The sequence below is a fragment of the Podarcis pityusensis genome, assembly GCF_964106645.2.
Source record: "Podarcis pityusensis genome assembly, chromosome: 1".
Lineage (NCBI taxonomy): Eukaryota > Metazoa > Chordata > Lepidosauria > Squamata > Lacertidae > Podarcis > Podarcis pityusensis.
The window spans coordinates 117896836-117921764 of record NC_138028.1 but is presented as its reverse complement, the minus strand read 5'-3'; the positions used below and the strand labels follow the sequence as shown (position 1 = coordinate 117921764).

Here is a 24929-nt window from a genome sequence, read left to right as displayed (position 1 = left end):
TGTTTCCTGAAACTGTGTATTGGTGTAGTAATTAAGCATCCCTTATAAGAAACCATGTATGAGAGAAACATGCTGCTGTGACAAAGGAATAGGTGCAAAAAGTGATGTGTTGTTTTTTTAAAAAAAACAAACCACTGACAGCCAAAGAAACTGAGCTGATTATTGATGATCTACCATTCAAGATATTAATTCAAATGGCCAAAGGCCTCAATATTCGACATTAATTTTTTTTGTCAACACCTTCTCCTTTCCTCCAAAAATGAAACCTGCCAAAGCTTCCATTACACAATGGCAAGAGCCTTGCACTAGTGACCTCCAACCAGCTGCATTCACTTTCAGAACATCTCTCCCTGCAGGAAATCTAAAGGCCTTTTAGTTAGCAAGCTAGTGTGCATTCAGAAGGAGTAACTGCAGGAAGAGCCCAATGTGCTTTGTTTCTCTGGCCTTTCTTCACAGAAAGATTAATCATCTGTGAAATGGAAACGGCAAACAGCAAGTGACACAAACTGAACCCTTCAAGCCTTTCCTCATCAGTTTTGTGGCTCTGAATCTGAAAGCTGCGTGTGGCAAGGTTTGCCTTACAGGCAGGTGTTAATAAAAGGCTCTTAGGTCTGAAAGGTCAAACCAAGCTCTTCTAGAAGTAGTGCGTTTTAGTGTCAATTTTTGCCAGAGATAATTTATGGTCATGCTTTAAATTTTGCATTTCACGAAATTTACCACGGGTATGATATTCAATTAGATAATTTTAAATGGATTTCTAGTCATCAGAATTTTCTCAAAAGCACATGTTTACCTTCTCAATAAATAGGTTAAACATTTACAAACACACAGCTTCAGTATTTAGTGTACTAATGTTTCCCATCTCGCAACTGCTTCAGGGGAAAAACAAGAGGAAAGCTCTTCTAAATCCTTAGATCCTGATTTGTAACCCTCCAGGAACAGGGCTCCCCACAGATTTTAACAAGAAAGGGGCTAGCTGAAAACTTTTAATGAAATATAACATGTTCTGCCTAAGAATAATCACTTTTACTCTCCTATAACTGATTTTCACTCATAAATGTTTTAAAAGTGGCTAATGTAACACCATTTCCTACAAGGAGAAGATCAAAGTGCTATATTACAAATGCATTATGATTAAAAAAGCACTGTGCAGCCTTGCTATTAAATGTTCTTTAAACCCTAAAAGGCTTCCCATAGATCTCACTTGGCACTGCATATACAACCTTTGACAAGTAATGTAGACCATTTTTATTCATTGCCTAAAATTGTAGGCAATTATGTGCGTCACACTGGCCACCTGCAAGTTCTGAATGCCTGCTCCAGTTGTCATAGCTAAAAACTAATGTCGGAGGGGATTAATCTAGGGGGAGAGAGTCCTCTTTAATGGCTCCAGCAGGTGAAATGGCCCAGCTGGTTACTATGATGAGTGGCCAGAATAGCTTATGTAGAGACATGCAACAAGATTACACATTTCAAAAAAAACAACATAGTAGAACTATCTTATCTTGGGGACCTATCTATGTTCTGTGCTTTATTCAATAAATAAATACTTCACTTAAGTTTAAAATATGCATTTCTAAAGCCAAACTTCTCTTCGTTATTAGAAGAATTCCTCAAGTAATCCTTCTTTACTAGTGGTGGAATTTTATGCAGTTTTACAATTTAGAACAAAAACTTAGTTACAAATTTCATCTTTAAAAAGCCATTAGTATTATAGTTTCCCCAAAACATTGATATATTCCATTTTGTAAAGTAGATGGTAAAATCTTTGGGACTGAACAGTTCAGGTTCTAGACTCTACATGATAATGACTAGAAAGCTGTCTTTTATATTTGGTATATCCCTCAATTATCTCTGCACAAGCAAACAGCAGTTAAAGTGTCAATGTAGATTTTCCATTCCTGCCCCAATTGTTCAACTGACTGTCTTCACTGTTAATATGCACACAATATATTACTCTAGTTTAAACTTAGGTACCTCAACTCATATTTGGCAAACTAGCTCTAGTTTAAAGGTAATTCTAACAATATTTCAGATCAGTGAAAATATACCCTTTTACTCCCAAAACTAAAAATAAAGAATGGGCAGAGAGCCACTCCGTAGATGCTTTTCAACCGTCAAACTCAATTCCCCTGGAAATATGTCACAAACCTGAGCCTAAATATCTGCTAAAAACTGTTTGTAAGACTTCTCTGGGCTGGTTTTCAATGACCAGGCTGAAGCAGACATGAACATGGATATTTAAGTACACACACTACAATGTTTTATATTTCATTTTATATTTCACGTACTGCATTTATGTGCTACTCAAATCAAGCTTTCCAATGAAAGCAACACTGAACATGAAATAAACAGAGAGAATTATGAAGTCCTATCCTTAAGTGGTTAATATACTAGCACAGTCCCAAATCTAAATCTAAACAGATGTAATAATGATGCATCTGAGATTTTTTTTAATTCACAAATCTCAGAAAATAAGGTTTAAAAGATAATCCTGAGCAACGTGAATTATAGTTGGTCTTCCTCTTGTTCCATCTGGTGGTTTTAAGAGTTTTCAAATATTTTGCTTTATAGGAATAAGAGCACACAACTACCAAATTAAACCAAAATAATGGAAAGGTTGGGAAAGTTACCAGCAAACCTTACAACATGCTGTCTATGATCCAGCAAGTTATGATGTGAGAGCTGCTGGGATTTCTCCTCTTCTTTCCATTCTAGCAGGCTCTCCCCCCCCCCCACACATCCTCCACCCCCACCCCCCAACAGAAAAGCCGTACTTCAAAACCTTTGGAGGAAAAAAACAATAAAGTCACCAGCATGTGCTCTGGAGACTTGCTGGACCATGGCCATTATGAATGATTATGGTATTCTACTGAAGTAAAGTACTGCATGACATTCCTTCTGCTTTTGAGACCAGATAAATGACTCAAACAAAGAAACAGAAATGGTATTTTTGAAGCAATGTTCAGACTTTTGGAAATGTAAATAAAATAAATATAATGTAATGTGAATAGTTTGAAGGTACAGAGGGAGCACTTCTGAACTATTAACCATATGTGAATAGTGGTTGAAAAGGGAAATTTGGAGTTAGTATTCCATTCTCCTAAGTGTATGGAACGCAGTCTCTACCAACCTAGTTTTCAGAGAGGTGGTTAAACCTGTGTGTGTAACACTTCACATACCTGAATGGTACTACATGGTTGTTGTTTTTTTTAAAAAAAACAAATCTTGTAGGTATAGAGCTGAGTTTCAAGAAGGAGGTTTCCAACCCCTGCCTTTCCCGTCACATGCCCCTTTTCTTATATGCCAGGGGAGGGTTTTGTATGGAGAATGCCATTATATTAGCAGTTCAAAACACACCTCTTTGTAGGCCTTTGGTAGGGATTGAGTTAATATGCTGGTGACTATTCATTTTATCACTTATCCATGTTTTGTGAATTGGTGTGTTGTATTTTGAATTTAATTACTTTACTGTTTTATTTATAACCTGCCTTGGGGTAATTTCATTCTTTTCAGCTGCTTTGGATGCCAAGCAGAAAGGTGGGATATAAATATTTCAAAACAAAACTGGGATAACATCTTCTTCTGTTAGGAAGAGACGAACAAAATTTGATCTTATCAGCAGGATGGTTTCCCTACTTGACCCTAACTAGCGGAGCAGGAAGCAAACTACTTGGCGTTGGAGTGCAGGGGAGGATCACAGTAACTAGAAAATGAAGTATAACCATACCCAGATACCAAAATAGTAACATTTAAGAAGAGAAAAGAACCAAAGCAGTAAAAACAAGAAACTGTGTGTGGTGCCTATGAGTGTGGATCATGCAAAACACAAAATTATGGGGAGACCAGCAACCTTTGGTACACCTAGAAGAACAAAAAAATATGCTAAGTAATAGTCTCACTCTCCTCCCTTCCACCATGTACAGAGGGCTCTCTCTCTATCTGGAATATTTTCTTATTAAACCCAGTATTCTCCCTCAAGTAAGTTTGTGCTTTATGCAAGGTCACAACTCTGGAAACAGAAGCCTCCATCCATGGGATGTCCACCTATGTGAGGAGATGCTAACACTGCATATCTATAGAACTCCTCCAAGAGAAACCTGCCCTCAAATGCTATGTATGTGCAGTAATACCAGCAGCTGATATCCACTGCTTCCCAAGCAGAAATGGTGGCCTCCTTAAGCCTTCATGACGTTTTCTGGCCTGCAACATGAAACCCTAGAAAATACATTTCATTTCTCTGGTGTCAGCTGTTCTCACAGGCTAGAATGTAAGAGCACTTCTCACATCAGCCTGGATAGCTCAGTTGGTTAAGAGCATAGTGCTGATAATGCCAAGGTTGAAGGTTTGATCCCCGTATGGGACAGCTGCGTATTCCTACAGTGCAGGGGTTGGACGAAATGATCCTCAGGGTATCTTCCAACTCTATTATTCTATGATCAAGCTAATGCCATTGCTGCCTCCTTTGAATGAGTGCAGACTTTTGGTAAATCTAATTTCCAAGACCTGTGAAAAACATGACTTTTAGCACATGCAAAGGCTAAAACCTGAGCAATACTTCATTTTGACGAAGATACACAATTCCTTATTGGCTGACAGTGCACCCACCTATGAGAACCTCCGAACTGCAGTGTCAATTCAAAAGGAGAACAGATCAGATTCTGATTACCCAATTCAGAGCCTACTCAGGAAGTCCATGGAAAAATGAAGAATTCTTTAACACAACACACTGCCCATCTCAGACCTTCAGAACCTCCCTTAGCTCTGTAGCTCTGCCTTGTCAAGATGAAGACTTTCTTCCTACTTTGACCAGGCAAAAGGCAACTCCCCAAGGACCTTAATGCCTGCCAAAAGAAAACTGGGCAAATGTGACTGAAAGCCTCAATACCTCATGGTATTGGGGCACATCTGGTTCTGCTCTCCAAACTAAGGTACACTCCAGTCAACCTTGGTGAACAGAGAATTGTTAAATGTGCAAAACTGCCACAGCGGAAACTTCAAAGCCCTTCTTGAGAACTGCCAAGATTCACTCAATGCAGGAGAGCCTGTGAAATCCTTCACCATCAAGCTAGCATGATTGCTTGGGGAGCAAGGCTATTATATGAGCTCCTGACTGTAGGATCCTAAATTGCTCCATAATGGCATCTGCAAAAACAAAGTGCTTGTTAGCTAGTTTGGGTGTAATCTCTCTCCTGGATTTCAACATTCTAACAACTATTTTTAAGTTTGGCAAAGTGATGACAGTAGCTTTTGGGGAAACCAGAGGAAAACTAGATCTGTCTCTCAGGGGTCCTCCATTTGTAAAAGCTTATGGTAGCTAGGGCCTGTTGTGCTACACTGCAAATACAGGAGAATTCTTTCACCAGTGACTTATTTCCAAAAATCCAAACAGTATTAAAAAGAGAACAAGCAGCCAAAACAGATCAGAAACTTGAACAAAGCTTGTAAATCAACTCTGTCACCTAGAACTGAGACCTAGTTCAGAGCAAGGAGGTAGTATGCAGAAAGGCCTGTCACACAAACGAGAAATGCGGACATCTCACATGACATATTTAATAGCTTAACAGTAACATTTTAACAGTACAATGAGAGGGTAAGATTTTTTAAATCATTAATCACAGCCTAATCAAACAATAACATTGATAAGCAAGTTAAGGTACCCATTTCTAGTACATATATTCATGGAATAAAGGTGTGAGTTGGGAGCCAACAACAACATTTCAGATAATTTTACATTTCTGGCTTTAGGGGGCGAGAGACAGGGACTAAACTTCATTTCTTTTTAAAAACAAATTCTAACTTACTGCCTTTGTTAACTAACAGTGTTTTCTATAAATACTTAATTATTCTGGTTAGCTTAACATTGCTTTAAACTAAAAGACAAATAACTTGATACTATGTTTTCACCCCCATCTTTAGACTTCAAAGTAATTATGTGCAGGAAGAAAGGTCTGTTCCTCAATGCTTAACAATGTGCATGTACTCTTTTTCGGGGGGGGGGCAGACTACAGGAGCATCATGAAAATAAAATCACATGCCACAGCAAAAATAATAAGAAAATTGGATGGCCAACTCTCTTTACGCCCTTTTTCAAAAAGAAGATGAACTGTCAACAATAGTGTAACCAAGCTTTCACATTCCAAACACACACCTTGAATGTTTTCCTGTTTACCCATGACTTTAAATATTTGTTTAAGGAAAGTATTGCCATTTCTGAACTTAAGATTTTGAAGCCACTGGCCTCATCCAACAGGTTCTTCACAACTCACCCAGTTTGGTATCATCTGCAGATCTGATGAGCATTCCCTCTCCTTCTCCATCCTATTCACTTATAAGGATGTTAAACAATGGGCCCAGGACAAAATTGTGCTATCACATCTCTCCGGGGTGACAGGGAGTCATTGATATTGGCTCGTACAGTCCATCAACCAGCCACCAACAGCAGTAGCAGCATCTAGCCCATATTCTACCAGCTTGTCAAAAATTTATCATGGGGGCCTTTTCAAAGTCTTGCCGAAATCAAAATAAACTACACCCCCATAATTTCCTTAATCTACCAGGCTATAAAAAGGAAATTGTGTGTATATATGTCTGTTAGTATGGAGACATCAACAATTGTGTGCTATACACCGACAATTCCCTTGCAGTTTTTCCCTATATGTCTGCGGGAACTTTCATCATGGTCCCACTTTCACTCACTCTCCTGGTAGTACATGGAGTCATGCTGTCTAGCACCTCATTGCCACCCCACCCCCCTTGGCAGGAATCATTTAAATACCTTCTGAAGAAGCTTGGGAGACTCCTGCAAAACACATACTGTACTTCCAAACCTTTGTCATGTGCCTCTGCCAAAAGTCCAAATCCAACTTCTGCCAAATGTCCTTGCCCTTGAAAGTAAAGACCAGGCAGAAGGTATATCAGGATCCACTGGTAGATGTCCAGGTGATTTTGCAGTTCATCGGCAAGTTTTGAATCCCAATCGTCTAACAGCAGCAATAACTAAAAGGCTTCCCAGACGTGTGCTAAATTAGGCTGCTGGAACTTACAAATGTTGAAGAGAATGGAGTTTTGTTCTGGAGTAAGCAGGTGCTCAGAGCGATCCTGCCCTTAATTCTTAGAGTTGGGTAGAATTCAACGTAGTACCAAGGAAATCATTCCATAAGTGCAAGCATTTCTGCCTTCCCAGTGGAACAATCTTCCCTCTTCTATGGGCTGTTCTGGGGGTTCTCCCCTCCCTCCAGTACAGATTTGGGAGATGGGACAGCAGCTACACAAGGAAGGAAGAGAACGGGGAAAGCTTGCACCAGCAGGACTCCTTGAGCTGGCTTCCACTAACAAAATGAGTTAGTTGAATCTGGACCACAGTCTGCCCATCCTGGCATAAACCATGTTCTAAGAATTCAAACCTTTCCTAATGATACCAAATTCATAGCCAGTATTCTCTCTCTTCCTTAGACATAACCTTCAACAGGAAAAGTGACAAAAACACCACCCATGCACCAATATTCTTCCTCTTCCTACCCAGAGCCAGGGGCTTGTAACACTTTCAACTCTGTGCCTAGCAGGAGTATTTGTTCCCACATGGATCCACAGGAAGGGATAGCGGTCAGTAGACTGTAGACATTTTGAATGCACACACCTGGGAGACCACAAACATCCCACAACTTGTCAGGAGGACAAGCTATTGTCTCGGTCCCTCTCAGTAGTGGGGTCACCAACTACCACCACAAATCTCCTCTTCGGAGCAGAAACAAGAGTCCTTCTATCTCCAGAGGTCTTCAAATCCTCCTTCAGGTTTTCCAAATGGTCTGGAAACAATGTCCATGGGAAGGCCCTGGAATCAATTCACCGCTTCAAAGACACAATTGTCTTGTTCCTGTTTGTAGCATTTTATCATGTTCTGCCACCTGCACTGGTTTTCTTCCTCTTTTTAGAAACTACCCTGTCCCTTTGTCCTTTCAGAAGCACTAAAAGTATAGAGTTTTCTTGATTTTTAACTGTGGTGAGCAAAATTTTAAATATACAGAGAGGATATTATGTTATTTATAGCAATTTATTTGAATTTAGATGGTGACTACATCTAGATTTCTAACATCAAACAGCCAGGCTGACAGTCTTACTTACCTGGATATATACAATCACTTATATTATTCCAATTAACAATGTGATTAATATAGGAATTCTGAAACAAGGTACCCTTTCACCTTCATGGAAATCAATCTATAGCTCAATAGTGTTCATGTTACTATACCACTTTCAATACTTAAACTACTGTGAATACAACTTGCTGTTCTAAAATATTTAATGAGAAGCTTATATGTGAAATCAGATGCAATACCCATATTAGATTGTATTATTGGAAATGTGAGCATGAAGATGTTCACACAAATGAATTTCTTCTTCCTACTGCACTCCCCAAAAATCCATTCTTAAAGCTTGGGGGAGCCTCTAAAATGTGTGGGATGAGTATGAGAGCTGCACAAAATTTCAGTCGCCCCCCCCCTTCATTCCAGTGGGTCTCCTGAGGATCAGGAGGGGCTTTCTGGGAGTCAGAAGAAGGGGTGCTTGCAATTCTATTAATACAACCTATTGTGTACTTTGGAATTGGTATACAGATACATATCATACAAAGACCAAATTTTAGATACAGAAATAACTAAAGAAATATGAATAGAAGAGCAGAACATATGAGGAGTATTTTTGCAAAATACAGTGTGGAAAGTATAGAGACCAGAACAATTATGATTTCTCCTAAAATACATTAAGTAGTAGAATCGGAAACTGAGGATGAAAACACTGGTACAGCATTTCCAAGCAATTTTTAAAAATAGGCATAGCAAATGGTCTTCACTACTGAACTGTTTTACTCAGTCACCATTTACATATGCAACTAGAATTGAGGTAACTAACACATTGCAACACGTTACGTACTAGATGGAATAATTTTGAGGTAGAAAGTTGAGGTGTCTTAAAACTGAGACTAGCACCTTTTTCCCAGTACAATAAAGTCTGCAGCTGATAAGCGCCATGCCTGTGCAAAATCCTTCCTACACAAGAAAAAAATCTTTTAAAAATTGAAGAAATTCTTACTTACATATTCAGGTTTTAATTTCTTGTCACCTCCTCGTACAGCCACTTTTTCTAGTTTGTCTATAATGGGCATGATCATTTCCTCATCTTTTAGCCTAAGTTCTTCATGTATTATTTCAATGTCACGAACAGGTGCAACACTTCCTTCAATGTGTGTGATATCATCATCATCAAATGATCCTTTGAGGGGAAGCAAAATTCAGATGTTAAGCAGTATTCTGAGTGGAGGGGGGACGACGACGAAAGAAAGATACACAAAGTAGAAACAATCTACCAGTCATAGGCACCAGGGCAGAGCAAAACTTAATGACAAGCATTTTAAGTGTTTTTCAAACAAGAAATCTGTCAGTAATTTTCAGTATTTTCAGTCACTGCATCTTACAATGTATTAGAGGTGGCCAAATAAAAGTATTTTTTATATAGCACTTAATAAATAAATGGTTCAAAATAATATAGGAACATTTTAAGTCACTCATTAGACACAGTAAACATTAGAATTGCTATGAAGTTTATGTCAAAGAATTCTGAAGTTCTACACAGTACTAATGGGTTTCCAAGGGAAACAGGATTTACAAAAAAGGGGGGAGGCCTGAAATCATCTGGCAGACCTCTTCTCTGCTTCAAACTACTTTATCACTATGGTTCTGACGGTGATTAGATAATGAACCACTCAGACACACAATTTACACAGCAGCTAATTTCATCGGTCTGATTTGAGGGTACGGTTTTTAGGGGGCCATCAAAGAAGCAGATGAAGGTGCATTTGTCATATATGAGTGACAACCATTCACACTATCTCAACAAAATGGTGCTGGCCCTTATTAGAAACACATGCTATTATCACATATTTAAAGTGCAGTTGAAGCCATAATTTCAAATTGCCAATGGAAACATAAGGGTAAAACAACCAGATATTACTGAAGCATGTGTACTGACTTTATGCCCCTCTAAAGACATAATGTGGCAATGTAATTCAACTGAGATACTCTTGAGTTATCAATAAATAATAGCATGAAAACAAAAATTAAAAATATGTCTTAGTAGCAAACTATAATTTAAAAATTTAGACCTAGTCATGAATTAATGCGCAACATAAATTTTAGGCACTATTTAGTAACAATCCCACTGACTCTAGAAATGAGACTTTAAAACATTTTAAAGAATGAATGCTAGCTACTGTATTTTCATATGAGGTCATAAAAAATAAAGGAACATCTACTACATATTTTTAGAGAGATGCAAGTCTACCATATTTTGAGACAATTCACACATCACTTTCCCCTCACATGGGGAATGTCACAATACTTACACCTCAGGACCCATGGAACAGTAGAGCTAAAAAAAATTTGTCCTAATTACACAACCGGAATCATTAACAGCAACTTCTCAATTAGCATACTGAGGGCAAATCAGATGCATTTTGCCATGTGGACATTGAAAGGTACAACATTGTTCAAAGGCAAAAATCCCAGTAAGTGTTTCTTCTTTTGGAATATCTCTATTTTTTACCTTCTCTCTCTCTCTCTGTTGATGTTAACCTGGACCATAGCCTTAGAAGTATCATCTCCCATTTTAACTTTTGTAATATTCTATGCCGCTTTCTCACACACATTAATTTCAGTGAATTCCATGGTCCTTATTAAATTTTTGCTCATCATATCTAGCGAATTTTCATTCTTTATCATCTGCTCCATCGCCTACCAATTTTTTTCCACACTAAATTTAAAATATTCCTCCTGATCTTCAAACATGTTTATTCTTCTTATTTATTACTGTTAATAATAATAATATCGCCCTTCATCCAAGGACCACAGGACAGTTCAAAGTGCAAAAAGAGAAAATCACATAGCATAGCAACTTTCACAAATGAATCGAAAAATCTCGTTTTGTTTTGTTTAAAAACAACTCAACAGCTTTTGGAGTGTCCTGGTTTTTACTTTTAAAAATATGGCAACCCTAACACACAGAGAGAGAGAGAGAGAGAGAGAGAGAGGCTTAAAAGGCCATTGATTATTTAATTTAGGGAATTCCCCGTTTAGGGAAGTTTTTAATGTTGATGTTTTACCGCATTTTTAATATTCTGTTGGAAGCCACCCAGAGTGACTGGGGAAATCCAGTCAGATGGGCGGGGTATAAATTATTATTATTATTATTATTATTATTATTATTATTATTATGCCAAAGACCTGGAAGAAGAGGAATGTTTCTGCCTAGCACCTAAATATATGTAATGAAAGTGCCAGGCAAGCTTCACTCTGGAGAACATTCAGGAAGCCACCACAGAAAAGGCCCATTCTCATGTTGCCACTCTCCGGATTTCTCATGGAGGCAGCACATTTTGAAGGGCCTCAGATGATGATCACAGGGCCATGGTTGGTTCATATGGGGAGAGGTGGTCGTTGATGTATTGTGGTCCTGAGCCATTTAAGGCTTCATAGGTCAAAACCAGCCCTTTGAATTTGACCCGGAAACTAACAGGCAGCCAGTGCAATCAAGTCAGGATTGGCGTTATATGCTTAAACTGTCTTACCCCAGTGTTAGCTGCTAGTTTTCTGTATTTACTCTTTTCATTCTTGTAATTGTGCATAAACCACCCTGGGATGATTTGGTGAAGGGTGAAATTATAAATAATAATAATAATAATAATAATAGTTATTATTATTACATATTTTGTTATCAATGTATTCTAATAATTGCAGGTTATTATATATTACTGAAAAAATAATAACAACATTCTTAAACATTTATTTATAATAATGAACGACTGTAATAATAATTTTCTTTAACATTTTATTTATACAAATGAACTGATAGGGTCTAGCTTAAATATGTATAGTAATCACAATGTACAATTTTAGGAGAGCCTACACTAACAAATTGCTGAAACTATTTTCTCATTTGTAAAAACAAAACAAAAACAACAAAAACAACCTACAGCAAGTGAAATCTTATCAGCTAACCACAGAAGAGATAATAGGCTGCAAATCCTCAGAACTTGCAACTTCTCTCTCAGATTCCATGAGTAGATGCATTCTTACCCCCTCCCCTTGCCTTTTCCATTCAACTAACACAGTCTAGCAGATTTGGTAAGACTCTTAAAGGTCCAACTCTCTGCCAGTTCAGGAAATGTACTAGCACTTCATCCTTGATCGATGGCCATCAAACCTTTCCTACATTTTGTAGCATTTCCCCACATATCCTGGAAATGTATTTTACAAACAAAAACAACTTCAGATTAGCAACTACTCAAACTAATGTCACCTGGCCAACAAAAGGAGTTGCCTTGCCAGACTCCTTATGCACACAGCATATAGTGGTGGGAAAGCATCAATAGTTTGTGTCCCTTTCCCATTTGGGGACAATGTGAATGTCCAGTGAAGAGGAGAGTGTATGCATTTAGCCCTGAATTCTTGAGATCACCCACCAAGCAAAAGCAGTCACAAGCCACCAGTTCAACTATCTTCCCAGAATTACCGTATTTTTCCATGTATAACATGCCCCCATGTATAAGACTACCCATATTTTTGGGGACTCCAAAGTCAGAAAATGAGGGAGATTGCCCAGAGTTGTTAAGCTTTTTTTGAAGCTTTTTTTGGGGGGGGGGGATTGCCCAAAGTTGTTGAGATTTGGAGGGGGGTGCCGAAAATCACTCACCCGCCAGAACGCCACTGCCAATCTCACGCATTGCCGAAGACAACAATCGTCTGCCTGCTCGCCACCAGCAGCCACCAATCACCCGCACAATTGCCGCAGTGGCAGCCAATCAACAACAGCCCTTGCTGCAGCCGCCAGTCACCTGCTCAATCGCCGCTGAAAATCTGCTCGTGGCTCCAACCAATCTCCTGTGCCCCCTCTGCATTATCCGTGTATAAGACAACCCCCAATTTTGAACATTCTTTTCTATTGAAAAAAACCTAGTCTTATACTCGGAAAACTACGGTATCTGCTGTTTATGAATCATATGCAAAATGCTTTACATCAAGCTTGTGTTTCTCTGTAGCCTGAGGAAGGAGGACAAGGAGGTGGTGTTATGCAGAAGGCTTGTGGCTTCATGACAAAGCAGCTGCTTCACATGCAGAAGATCCCCAAAATCTCCAGGTAGGGCTGGAAAGGACTCCTGCCTGAAATCCTAGAGAGCTGCTGCCAGTCAGCACAGACAACAATGAACTAGATGGATCAACAGGCTGACTAAGTATCAGGCAGCTTATTTAAGTGTTATTTCTAGACAAAAAAAAATGGCTTTTTAAAAACATAGTTAAACAAGGCTGAATGACTGTTAACAAGCCAGCAGTAATGAGAAGTAAACTCTTTATTAGGAGGAGGGAACAGGATTTTCACAGCAGTGCCAGGCCTAATGAGCACAGCAAGTAATCTCCAGAAGGTCCCAGGCCCTCCCCTCCCAACTGCCTAAAGTCACCTCCTCTCCAGGGTTTTCCCTAAGCAATCTGGGACTGTGCCTATGTGACACGAATTTCTCCTCTGCCCTCTTCATGCCTCTCCTGGTTCTGGTAGACTAGTGGGGACAGGAGCTTGTCGCAGCAGGAGGGGGAGGCACCCATGCCGCTTCACTAGTCAAACTCATCTTGGCCTCCCTCATCCCACTTTCCTACATCAGCTTCTGATTCTGGACTTCTCTCTGCCACAGGCTCTCACTGATCATTAAGCCCTGTAACCTCTTCAGCTTCCAACACCTCCTCCTCCCTGTTTTTGCCCTCTGACCACTCATTGTCGTCCCACCACCAATCCCCGGGCTCTGAGCCTTCTTCCCTTGAGGGTTCCGCAACTGGTTCCTTCCACCATTCCTTCAACCAGTCCCTGACATCAAATAAAACTTGCACTGATGAGTACTGACCAATATACCATCTACAATGAGAACTGAGAGACTCCCCATCCTAGCCAGAGCTCCCTTCAGTACTCTAAAATCCAGGAATGCACTCCCAGCTACTGGATTAGATAGGGGAAATACATGTGCCGCATCTGGTTATACATATGGTCCTCCATCCAATACACAGTGTGCCACACTGGAACAGGGCAATAAGATAGTACTACAATGATATTATTACTTTATTCGTTACATTTGTAGCTCACATTCTACCAAATGCTGCTCAAGGTGGCTTGATGAAGGGAACTCCACGAGTAACTGCGGCACTTGCAACTTTTAGAAACAGAGCTCCAGAATATGGCCTTCAGGGTTCTGAAATCAAGAGTTTGTAAGAGGAACCATATTATAGTTCAGCACAACATCCAATGAACAGATGTACACATAATTAGAATACACATCATTCTCTGGAATATGTGTCCTGTGTAGATTGACAAAGCTGCCTTCTTTTTCTTTTTTACATTTGCAGAGAAGATCTGGAAAATATTGTCTGATATGCAGAAAGCACTGCAAGAGAATGCAGAACTAATCAATCAAATGAGTGGTGCTGTTGCTTCAAAGAGTACAAACTGCATTAGGTAGGACACTGAATACTGTATCATTCATACAAGCACACAGTGAGTTCCATTTCTGGAAGCAAATGCTTGTCAAAACCTCTGAAGAGTAAGTTTTGTATGATAACAGAGGAAGTCACAAACAAATTCACTGAACATTGCAACATTATAGTACATTATTACCCTTCACACGTTTTGCATCTGTTGACATATAAAGCAGAAGTGGTGAACTGGATCTGTCCAGTAGGTCAGACTGTTATCTATCCCACCCCTTGCAGGCTAAATGTGACATAATAATGACATCAGTCAACACTTATTAACCCACATGATTTTAAATCCAACTATGCAAACAAATACACAGTCCACAGCACTGATCAGGTCTTGTGGGGCACTTCATAAGGGCTTCACAAGACCCAACGATCAGCTGATTGTCAGGTGTTATGGTGGCCATGTAAAGCACCCCACCAATGTTTCCAGGGTTCACACCTGGGACTTTCTGCATGTAAAGCAGTTGCTCTTTTACTGAATTACAGCCCCACCCATATCTCAGTGGTAGACTGTTGGGTACAATTACAGTAAACCAAAATAGGTAGCTATCAGAGCACAGGCTATCTCTGTCCAGGAATGACTGTAGAATGGCAAACCAAATGAAGCTGAAAAAAGGCACTCTGCATCACTGAAGCCACTTGAGCCTCCAGTGAGAAAACTGTTCCTTAAATATTCCCATATAAAACAGGTCATCTACCCAATTCTTTAAATAAATAAATAAAAAATCAAAATTATATTATGAAGTTGAAATAGCAGTTCTGTAAAAAATACAAAAGAAAACCTATACAAAACAAGAAACTGGTTTCACAGCCGTTACCACCTAAAAGAAAGTACAATTTCTAGAGACAATGCAACAAATTGTATGTTACTATAAAACTGATGTGATACAAAGAGAATACAGTGGTACCTCTGGTTACGAACTTAATCTGTTCCAGAGATGCAATCGTAACCGGAAACCGTTCTCAACCAGAGGCACGCTTTTGCCAATGGCGCCTCCGGCACGCAATTTCCGCTCACATCCTGGGGCAAAGGTAGCAACCAGGAGCAACTACTTCCGGGTTAGCAGAGCTCGTAACCCGACGCATACGTAACCAGAGGTACCACTGCACAAAAAAAGGGTTATGAATATCAAATAAAGCCATATTTCACCAAGGTTTGCCATTCCCAGAATTGGCATAATATGATATAAATAACAAATGGCTGCCAAATGGAGGCAAACCCCATAGGTTTCGCTGCAACCTGAGATATCTGTAATTTATTAGTCTTTTTTTTTCAGAAATGTGGATAAAAATAACTTTATTAAACCAAATATTTAAAGAAAAATCTGAGGATTCTTTCCAGTCCTGTAATATGGTAGAACAAAATCTACTAACAGAAAACTTGCATGTTGTTTACACATTAAGTGCATATTGATAAAAGACATAATTTTGGGGTTTAAAGGCACTGGTAAAACTATTACTTCAGAGATTTCCTTCATCATCTTTTCCCAAAATGTGTATACATGTTTACAACACCGTCACATGTGCTAATAGCTTCCATTCTCATTACATCCCCTCACAACACATAGGGGAAACAAGTCTATTTATATGTGCAAGGTGGACTGGAGTGAAGAACCATCAACGGGCTATTTTTAAGAAGTTTTCTTGGATATTTGCAGAGACAGATCTAAAAGCGGGGTAAGCCACATCCCTCCATGCAAGGCTTTGTACAGTAACAGGCAATTATAATTCCTGTACACTTTGTACAAGCAAGTCCTGAGTTTGTACACTGAAAGTACAACTCTCAAATGCAAGAGCAATATTCTGCCTCTTGGAGGACACAGTCACAAGAGAAGGAAGAAGGATTCAATGACTGATGTTCCTGTGACACAGACATAGAAAGCACAAGTTTTCTTCCTGTTTAGGCTCAAAATTCCTAAGCAAGCCCCTATTGAAACCATGGAACCATGCCTAATGTATGAAACGAAGAAATTATGTGAACATTTATAAAGGCCATCTTTATCTAAATAGGTGCAAGAACACCTTCCAACAACTATTCAAGGAAACCATTACAGATTTTAATAAACCAAATAAGCAACTCAATTCCATTTGATCTGAAATCCCAGCTTTGCATGGGCCACACAGTAAGTCTGCCTCAAAAGAGTACTCTTGTAGTTCGTTTGACCCCTATCAGATAGCAAATTCCCTTTCTTGCATCATTGCCAGGAGCAAACATTTCCAGCATCCCACCTCACACCATCTCCAGTTTGTCTTCATCGCTTTACTCCTTTGATCTTGATAAAATGTTGAGGAGCAGTCTCAATGACTGTGCATTCCTCCTCCTTTCCTTGCCCAATTCATGATTCACCTAAGCAGAACTTTTAAATAACCACAAATATTCAGCAGCAACACTTTCTTTACACGGAGTTCTTTCCTTACTCTATGCAGCTTTATTCAGGGCCTTTTCCCCATCCTTAAGGACCACACCTCACCAACAGCACTTTTTTTCTCAATCACAGGCTGAATTTTCTCTTTCTGCACTATAGTAAAAGCACCATGATCTTCTAAGACATTCTTAGCAGTCTACCTTGCTTCTCCCCACCCCCATATTTTAGTATGGCAAAATCTATCTACATTTTGTATGCACACTTTAAATTATAAGTTGCCTTCAGATATATTCTACAATATGCACACTCTTCTGCCATTTCTTACACCGTCCATATGACAATTATTTCAAAACATCCAGAGATTTTGCCAGTGCTTATGTTATACCTGTCAAGATCTGATGACTCTATGTTATGTATTCCTCTGAACAGAACCACTACACTTAGTTACAGGCTATCATCAACCAATTCATTCTCTTGCTAAAATCAAGTCATCCAATTACTCCTTGACTAATCAAGGCTGTTTTGGCTTTTTCTTTTTTCAAAAGGTACTCAACAGCATAAACAGTTCACTTACAAGAAATGGAAAGGGGCTAATCAGCAGAATTATTGTTTTGCTGCTACAATTTGCAGTATTTAAATGCAGTTGCTGATTGGACTGAAAGTTTTATGATACAGCACAGGAAACTAGTTTGACTTAAATATGAAGGAGCCTGTGCTTTGTCTACTGTGGAAAGTAATGCAGAAAACTAAAATAATATGTGCACCAATTCACTTTTGATATTTATGTCTCTAAGCAAACATGGAATAAATAACTGTTATGGTCCAATAGGCAGATCTGCTCTTTCACATTTTTCTAAACATGTCCCTTTTACCTACCAATTTGCTTATTTCACTTTTATACTTTCATTAGAAAGAAACTGGTCTCTTTCTTTTGATACATTCTGTAGATGAAAAAATACCAATTCAGCTACAAAACATTAGCCTGCAATGTAAGTATACTGTAGCTTCTATATATACCTTGGGAAAGCTCAGCAACATAGGAGCCAACACCTAGGGGCCATGGGGGCTTGATCCCCCAATAAAATGTTTGAGGGGGCTGGGCCCCCACAAAGTTGATGGGCATTCCCATTCAAATTGTGTGTGGGCATTGCCTCATGTGATGCAGGGGTGAGGCTTACCTGGGCCACCACAATATTTTTCTCAAGTTGGCCCCCCTGCTTAGCGAGCATGAGGGATGAATTGCTCTCTAACAAACAAATGACCTGTAACCTGTGGCTATTGATGCAGAGACATAAGAGTTGCCTGGCTGGATATTTGGACTCTCACAGAAGGAGAAATGTGAAAATGAAACCACAAGGTGGGATCCAGAGGCAATCAAGCAGACCTCTGTTTGCACAGGAAGGATTTCCTGGCTTCTATTCTATTCTATTCCTCGTCCCCCAAAAAACACCCCACTTGATGCTCCACCTAAAATGGTGTAGGATGGGCTACAGGGGGCTGTAGAAGAATGGGAAAACTGGAGGAATTTGGCAAGCCTGTACTGTACAAGTGCTTTTCTGATCATGCAAAAGACATCTAGATCCAAGCAACATTCGAATTTGCCAGACTCCAGTAGCATTTTGCAACTGGCAACCGGCCTTTTGTGACTCGTTGGAGATGTCAGGTGTCACCCTTGAAGCCTAGCATCTCCACCTGCCTGGCTGCAGTCAGTTGGTCTGCCGGGCACAATGGCAGCAGAAGACACACATCTTTTGCTGCAGAACTATCCCCACCAAACAGCTCTTCACTGCTCTGCCAGGTGAATCAGGTGTTTGGCAGGGTACAGAGGTAGCAAAAGCCTCTTTTTCCTACCGTGCTACCCTGCTGACCACCTGATGCACCACCAGCAGCAACAACAATAGGTCCCTAGACCTTTTGTTTTGGTGCCCACAACCTAGGTCCCAGGAGCCACATGGTTCCTAGCATTCCTACCCCAGTTTCTAATATTGGATTCAAGGCCTGGAAAGTATTTATGCAAGTTCTTTGCTCTTGCTTCAACTCTGCCAAAAAAGAGAAAAGCTCATTCTTGGTTTAATCAGGTAATAGGCAGAAAACACTGGCTAAGTGACCTGAACTACTTTCCCAGCATTTCTGTCCATTTTTGCTTTGGCTTCCTCTTGATGAAGCCAAAGTTATTCCCCCTAACTCATCAGTAATTAAAGGAAAAGGGACCCCTGACCGTTAAGTCCAGTCGGGGACGACTCTGGGGTTGTGGCGCTCATACTGGCCGAGAGAGTCAGCGTTTGTCCGCAGACAGCTTCCAGTAATTGGGAAAGATAAAACACTGGCTGCTCAGTCCAATTGCTAGTATTATGATGCACCTGTTCAATAAACTTTTTAAAACCTGCTCAAAACTTTCAATTGAAAGGAGGGAATGCCTTCTCTCAGCCTAACACACTATCTTCCCAGAATTGTTCGATAAAAGTATAGAATCTGAGACCAGAATAAACTTCGTGGGAGATAATATTGTGAAGTCAGAGTAGAAGTCTAGCTTTGATTCCATGACAATAAATTTCTATGTAAAGAGGATAACACATAAACATATGCTGAAAGAATTAAAAGTCAATTTATGCAATCTCTACTTCAGCATTTTGTAAGAATGAACATTTTTTTTCAGCTAGAGGCATGCATGTCAACAAGTTAAATATATAGCTGAAAAAGAAAATTCTCTTGACAAATGCCTTCGGGAGAATAATTTTTCAAATACTTTATAACTTTGGTTCTACAGTGCTTCATAAAACACTAACTAGTTGTAATCATTTGCAGTGTAATTGTGGACATTTATATGCTTTTCTTATGCACAGAACATAGCTATTAAGAGCTGAATGGTGACGGTGTGAAGTATAGGTTAGATTGGGTGAAATTAAAGCAAATTACTCAGGGATGTGGAATTCTGAAAATAGAAACAGTCAATGATTTGCAACCCTCTTGATGATCAGCTTCATAGAACCCTAAATGGCAAGAACTTACATATTTTAAAGTTAACTAGATATTTTTTTCAATATTATGTATAAATATAGTTTAAATGGAAGTACTCAGTGACTTTGGAAATAATCATTTTGTTTGATTTACAAGTCCTGTTTAGAGTTTGTGCCACTAAAGCATATTTTAATTCTCAATTTTTCACTTATATATCTATATCTATATCTATACACACACACACACACATACAAACACACACATTTTATACGTAATGTACATACATTATACACAGAGACAGACACACACACACACACAGAGAGAGAGAGAGAGAGAGAGAGAGAGAGAGAGAGAGAGAGATTATTCTAATGTTAACTGAAATTCTATTAGATTGTAATAACCTTTAGAGAGGATCAAGGGACCCAGCCAGTGACAAATAAGAAACACACAAGAACTAGGACAAAGGCTCTGAAGTGCTTCCAAGTAAATATGTACTGTATAGGTTTGAGTGATAGCAATGCTAGCTTACTCACCCACCCACCCCATCTACCATCATCTTGCAAGGATCAGAGAGGATCTCTTTGTCCCAATTTCCCCTACTTTTATGAACGGTAAGACTAATAATATGCAAGTACTAAATTTATGTCAGAAATGCACTGCTGGTGAATGGGAAGAGCTTAGTCATCATGATAACTAACCCAGTTGTTCTCAAACCAGGGCAGGGCTAAAAGATAAAAATGCCTTCCTAATATGACGTGGGGCACTAGCACAGGAGAACAATTTAGACCATGTGTGTATAAGTCAGAAGGAGATCCAAGATTTGCCAAAGTGTGTTCTCCAACCTCATTGGGATCATGGGCCTCTAATGGTCATTAGTTCAATTATCTCATATTGGAGATGAAGCAATGAGGTAGGGCACAGGAGCTATGCAGGGGATAAAGTAGAGAGAGTAGAGTAACTGGATAATAATACCTGATTATGGGGAAGGGTTATCTAGCCATTTTGAAAGAGGGCACAAATTGAGTAAATTCTGCAATCATTGCAGGTGCATAGATGTTGCATAGTGATCTGCTAAGGAAGAGCAGCACTCAACTGTTCAGATGCTAATAGTGGCATTTTCTTTTTCAGAAAGGGTGATGAGAACTAAGAAATATGCTTTTCTAGCTGCTGAAACATCTGAAAAGGTTGATCCAGTCAATAGTGAATGGCCTAGCAAATTCAAGCAGTCTCAACCAGAACTACAGTTTTTGCATGTTGCAATTAACTAGTTATCAACTTTGCAGCCTAAATGGGACTGTTGAGAGCATGATTGGAATCTGCCAATTAATCTGTAAAAGGAGATTTTGAAGTCTGGAAGATGCTTGCTTGGATCTTAAAATGTGAACAGCAAAAAGCTAACGGAAGAAAACTTCTCTATCTTTTCCTCACCCCTGTGGTTCCCAAGTCTCCTAAAAAGCCTTGGTGGGGAGGCAGGATCTGCTACAGCCCCAAACCAGTAGGTGTCTCAATTTGGGCAACTACCCACTCTCCCCAGCAGCAATCCATCCATGACTGATCAAACACATTGTTCACAGTGGGCTTTCCTCAGATTAGGGAAATTAAGTACAAGCTGTAATATTATGATAAAATATACAGAAAATTGCCAAGATGCCAAAGAATCTTACATACATCATCACCTTCTGTTAGTAACAGCATTATGTAACCATTTTGTTCTTTGTGTTTGTATTTTGGAAACAAAATTTTTAAAATAAAATAAAAGGTTGCTTGAAGCAGAGAAGAAGGGAAACTTTCTTTCCATAAATTTATTTCCTTCCTGTATTGTAGGATCCGTCACTACCTTTAATATCATTGTGAATTGGCATCCTTTATATATAGATTTGTTTTTGTTTCAGATTTCAAGTCCTGTTTTTATACCTCATTGTCTGAATTTACACTTGTAAACTACCCAGAGAACATGTGTTACTGGACAATATACAAATTAAATAAATAAGTGAACGTTGGCAAGTCAGCTGTGTAAGGAACACAGGTCCATCCTTCCTGATAACAGCAAACTGGGGGCTTTGCTAGCTGAGGTTCTTAGCTTCTCCATCTTGAACAACAAGATGCCAAATAACCAAAAACGTTTAAATCCTTGCTCAACACCCCAACTCAATTGTAGTCTACTTCTTCATAAGCAGAATGTAACCAGCGTATTTCCTTGAAGGACCAAGAACAATTGGGATTTGCTTGGTAATAGGGCTCATTCTAAATATTGTGTAGATCCTGAGTTACAATAAAATCACATTTTAGTAGTATTACAAATATTTTTTTAAAAAAAAATGTGATTATGAATACCCCACCCAATGCACACACCATATTCCCTTCATTCATTTAAAAAGGATTTTTGCCCAGATGGATGCTAGAAGACCGTATTTCCACTTCTATCCACTTTACATGCCACATCCATCACGGAGCAAATTTCTGTCTTTAAAAAGGCTTCCAGATAAAGCAGTTCTGTTCTCCCGCATTTAGTTGACTATATTTTTACAAGCACCAGACTAACAAACTAAGATTGAGAAGCCATCTCATGCATATTGCTGTTGTCCCACATCATTCAGAACAAACCTTTTTAGATCGTTAACTACCACAGGAGTGCTGATTACACAGGCACCAGCAATTTCCTAACCAATGACCACCTGAACAATGATGTGTTCAGCTTCTCAGACCCTGAAGCCTTTCAAAGGTGAATCATTTCACAGTTTGGAACTAGATCGCCATAGCAACTTCCCTTTGAGGGTTTTAGAATCACCATCCAGTAATTCTATGATCATCAAGCTCGACCATTCCCAATGGTTCTTTTCACAGCAGATGGAAAAGGAAGCCTTGAAATTTTACAGTCTATTTCAAGCAATTCATCTGGCAGCCTATTAGAATTCAAAATATTTCGACCTTCAATCACAAAGCATGTTATCTGAAGCTGTGGTGATCTCAAGTCAAGACAAGCAGACATTTTAGTCTAATCATCCATGATGAGAAGAGACTGACAAAAAAAACTCTTAATTCAACCACCATCAAAATGCTTATTTTAACTGCATGCAAGTCTTTCAACAGGCAATGAAAACACACCATGCACCATTTTTATCACAATCATCTGTTCAAGGGAAATATGAATTCTGAATACTGACATGCATCTCTGCACTCTAAGCCTGCTTCTGTAAATGTTTCTTACAAACAGTAAAAAGGCTGTATTCATACTTTTCTTTAAAAACAAATGCATGGAAGCAAATAAATGAAAATTTCTATATACTAGATTTGGCTTAAAGCACTTAAAAAGAATTGAAATGATCAGTAAAATTCTGAAGGAGTTTGAATATGTGCCAGTAAAGTTTGTAAACTAAAGCATTAATAATGTTCCTAAGGCATTCCTCATATTGGTTTGCTCCTGAAAAGCAACATTTTTTTCTCTTAAGTACTGCAGCCATTAATTACTAAAGCATTAAATGTGGTAGGTGGCACATTCTTAACATTTTAGTCCAACATTAATAAAATCTACACAACAAACTTCACCAGATTTTGCTTAATTGTTGAGAAATCTGCATTTACTGCTTAATAAAAAAATAGTTTTAAATTTTTAAATGTTTAAATCTTAGTAAAATATACCAAGGACAAATTTAGAGAGATTCAAGTCCTAATATTTTTTAAAAACAAATACAACAATAAACTATAAAATTTAATTACCCAGACTGAATAAGACCAAAAAGAGGTTTAACCAGTAACTGCCAATAAAATGAAATTGGTTTGTTTCTAATTATTAGCTTATGTTTGGACTAATATGAATTTGATCTGCATCTGTGTCTAAAACCCATATTAATCTGCACTGCAAACAGACTTAGGCTGGTTCAAACAACCATTCAAGGCTTCATAAGCCACAGTTTGTTTATCTTACTCAGATTTAATAAGTCTAAAGGAAAGCTAAAGTAGTTTAACCACATGGGTCATGCCATGGTTTGTGAAGTTGGGTGTGACCACCTAGAAGAAGAAGAAGAAGAGTTTGGATTTGATATCCCGCCTTTCACTCCCCTTCAGGAGTCTCAAAGCGGCTAACATTCTCCTTTCCCTTCCTCCCCCACAACAAACACTCTGTGAGGTGAGCGGGGCTGAGAGACTTCAAAGAAGTGTGACTGGCCCAAGGTCACCCAGCAGCTGCATGTGGAGGAGCGGAGACGCGAACCCGGTTTCCCAGATTAGGAGACTACCGCTCTTAACCACTACACCACACTGGCTCTAGGCCAAGCATGGCTCTCTTGCAACTCCCCATCTCTCTTCTCACTGTGCCCCAGCTTCTGAACTAAGATCTAAGATGGCACTAAGCCCGCGTTCACAATTATTTCCATAATGAGCAACTCTGGCTTAATGCTTGTCAGTTAATGAACCAGGCAAATAAGCCATATTTATGAAGCCTGGAATGACAGTCTGAACTAGGCCCTAGACTCACTTTGATGCTATATTTTCTATGTGAGCCAGGCTGTGTTATATATGGCAAAAATGATCTGATTTTTCATATAGAATTTTCATATGAAGTTCCAGAGGTAGCCTATTATAGATCCTTGATGTGGAAATTCCCTGTAAAACCACATGTAGTTACTGTGACATACAAATACTTTTGTATCATGGGCACAATTGTGGGAATTATAAGCAGTGTTCATTCTTTGCTTACTGCTCTTGATTTGTTTTGGAGTTTCAAACCATAAGCCCAGGCTCAGATGACATATGTGATGTGGTTTGTTGCTCCTGGCATGGCTAGGAGCAGAGAAGAAATGAAGCAATGACTTTTGAGAAGCATGCACCAATACACTTCCCATTCATATTAACAATAGTTAAACATTAGGCTCAGAAATGGAAACAACAGGAAATACCAACAGTAGAAGAATGGCGAATGAAGCTGTTAGACTATGCTGAGTTGGATAAATTGACTGGGAAAATTAGATATTTAAGAGACCAAAAGTTCATCGAGGACTGGGGGAAATTTGTGGAATATCTGGAAAGTATAAGTGAG

General features: G+C 39.1%; 1 protein-coding gene across 6 annotated transcripts in view; it reads right to left on the bottom strand.

Annotated features, from left to right (window-relative positions):
• Positions 1-24929, bottom strand: part of OLA1 (Obg like ATPase 1) — an 89536-nt gene that overhangs the window by 42291 nt on the left and 22316 nt on the right. For 4 of the 6 annotated variants that reach the window (XM_080972070.1, XM_080972071.1, XM_080972069.1 and 1 more), the window contains one exon: positions 9095-9270. In XM_080972070.1, coding sequence (XP_080828196.1) covers positions 9095-9270 — 176 coding nt within the window. Of the gene's footprint in view, positions 1-9094; positions 9271-14178; positions 14285-22498; positions 22518-24929 lie in introns of those variants that run through there. The other 2 variants (XM_080972073.1, XM_080972074.1) reach the window with 2 other exon arrangements.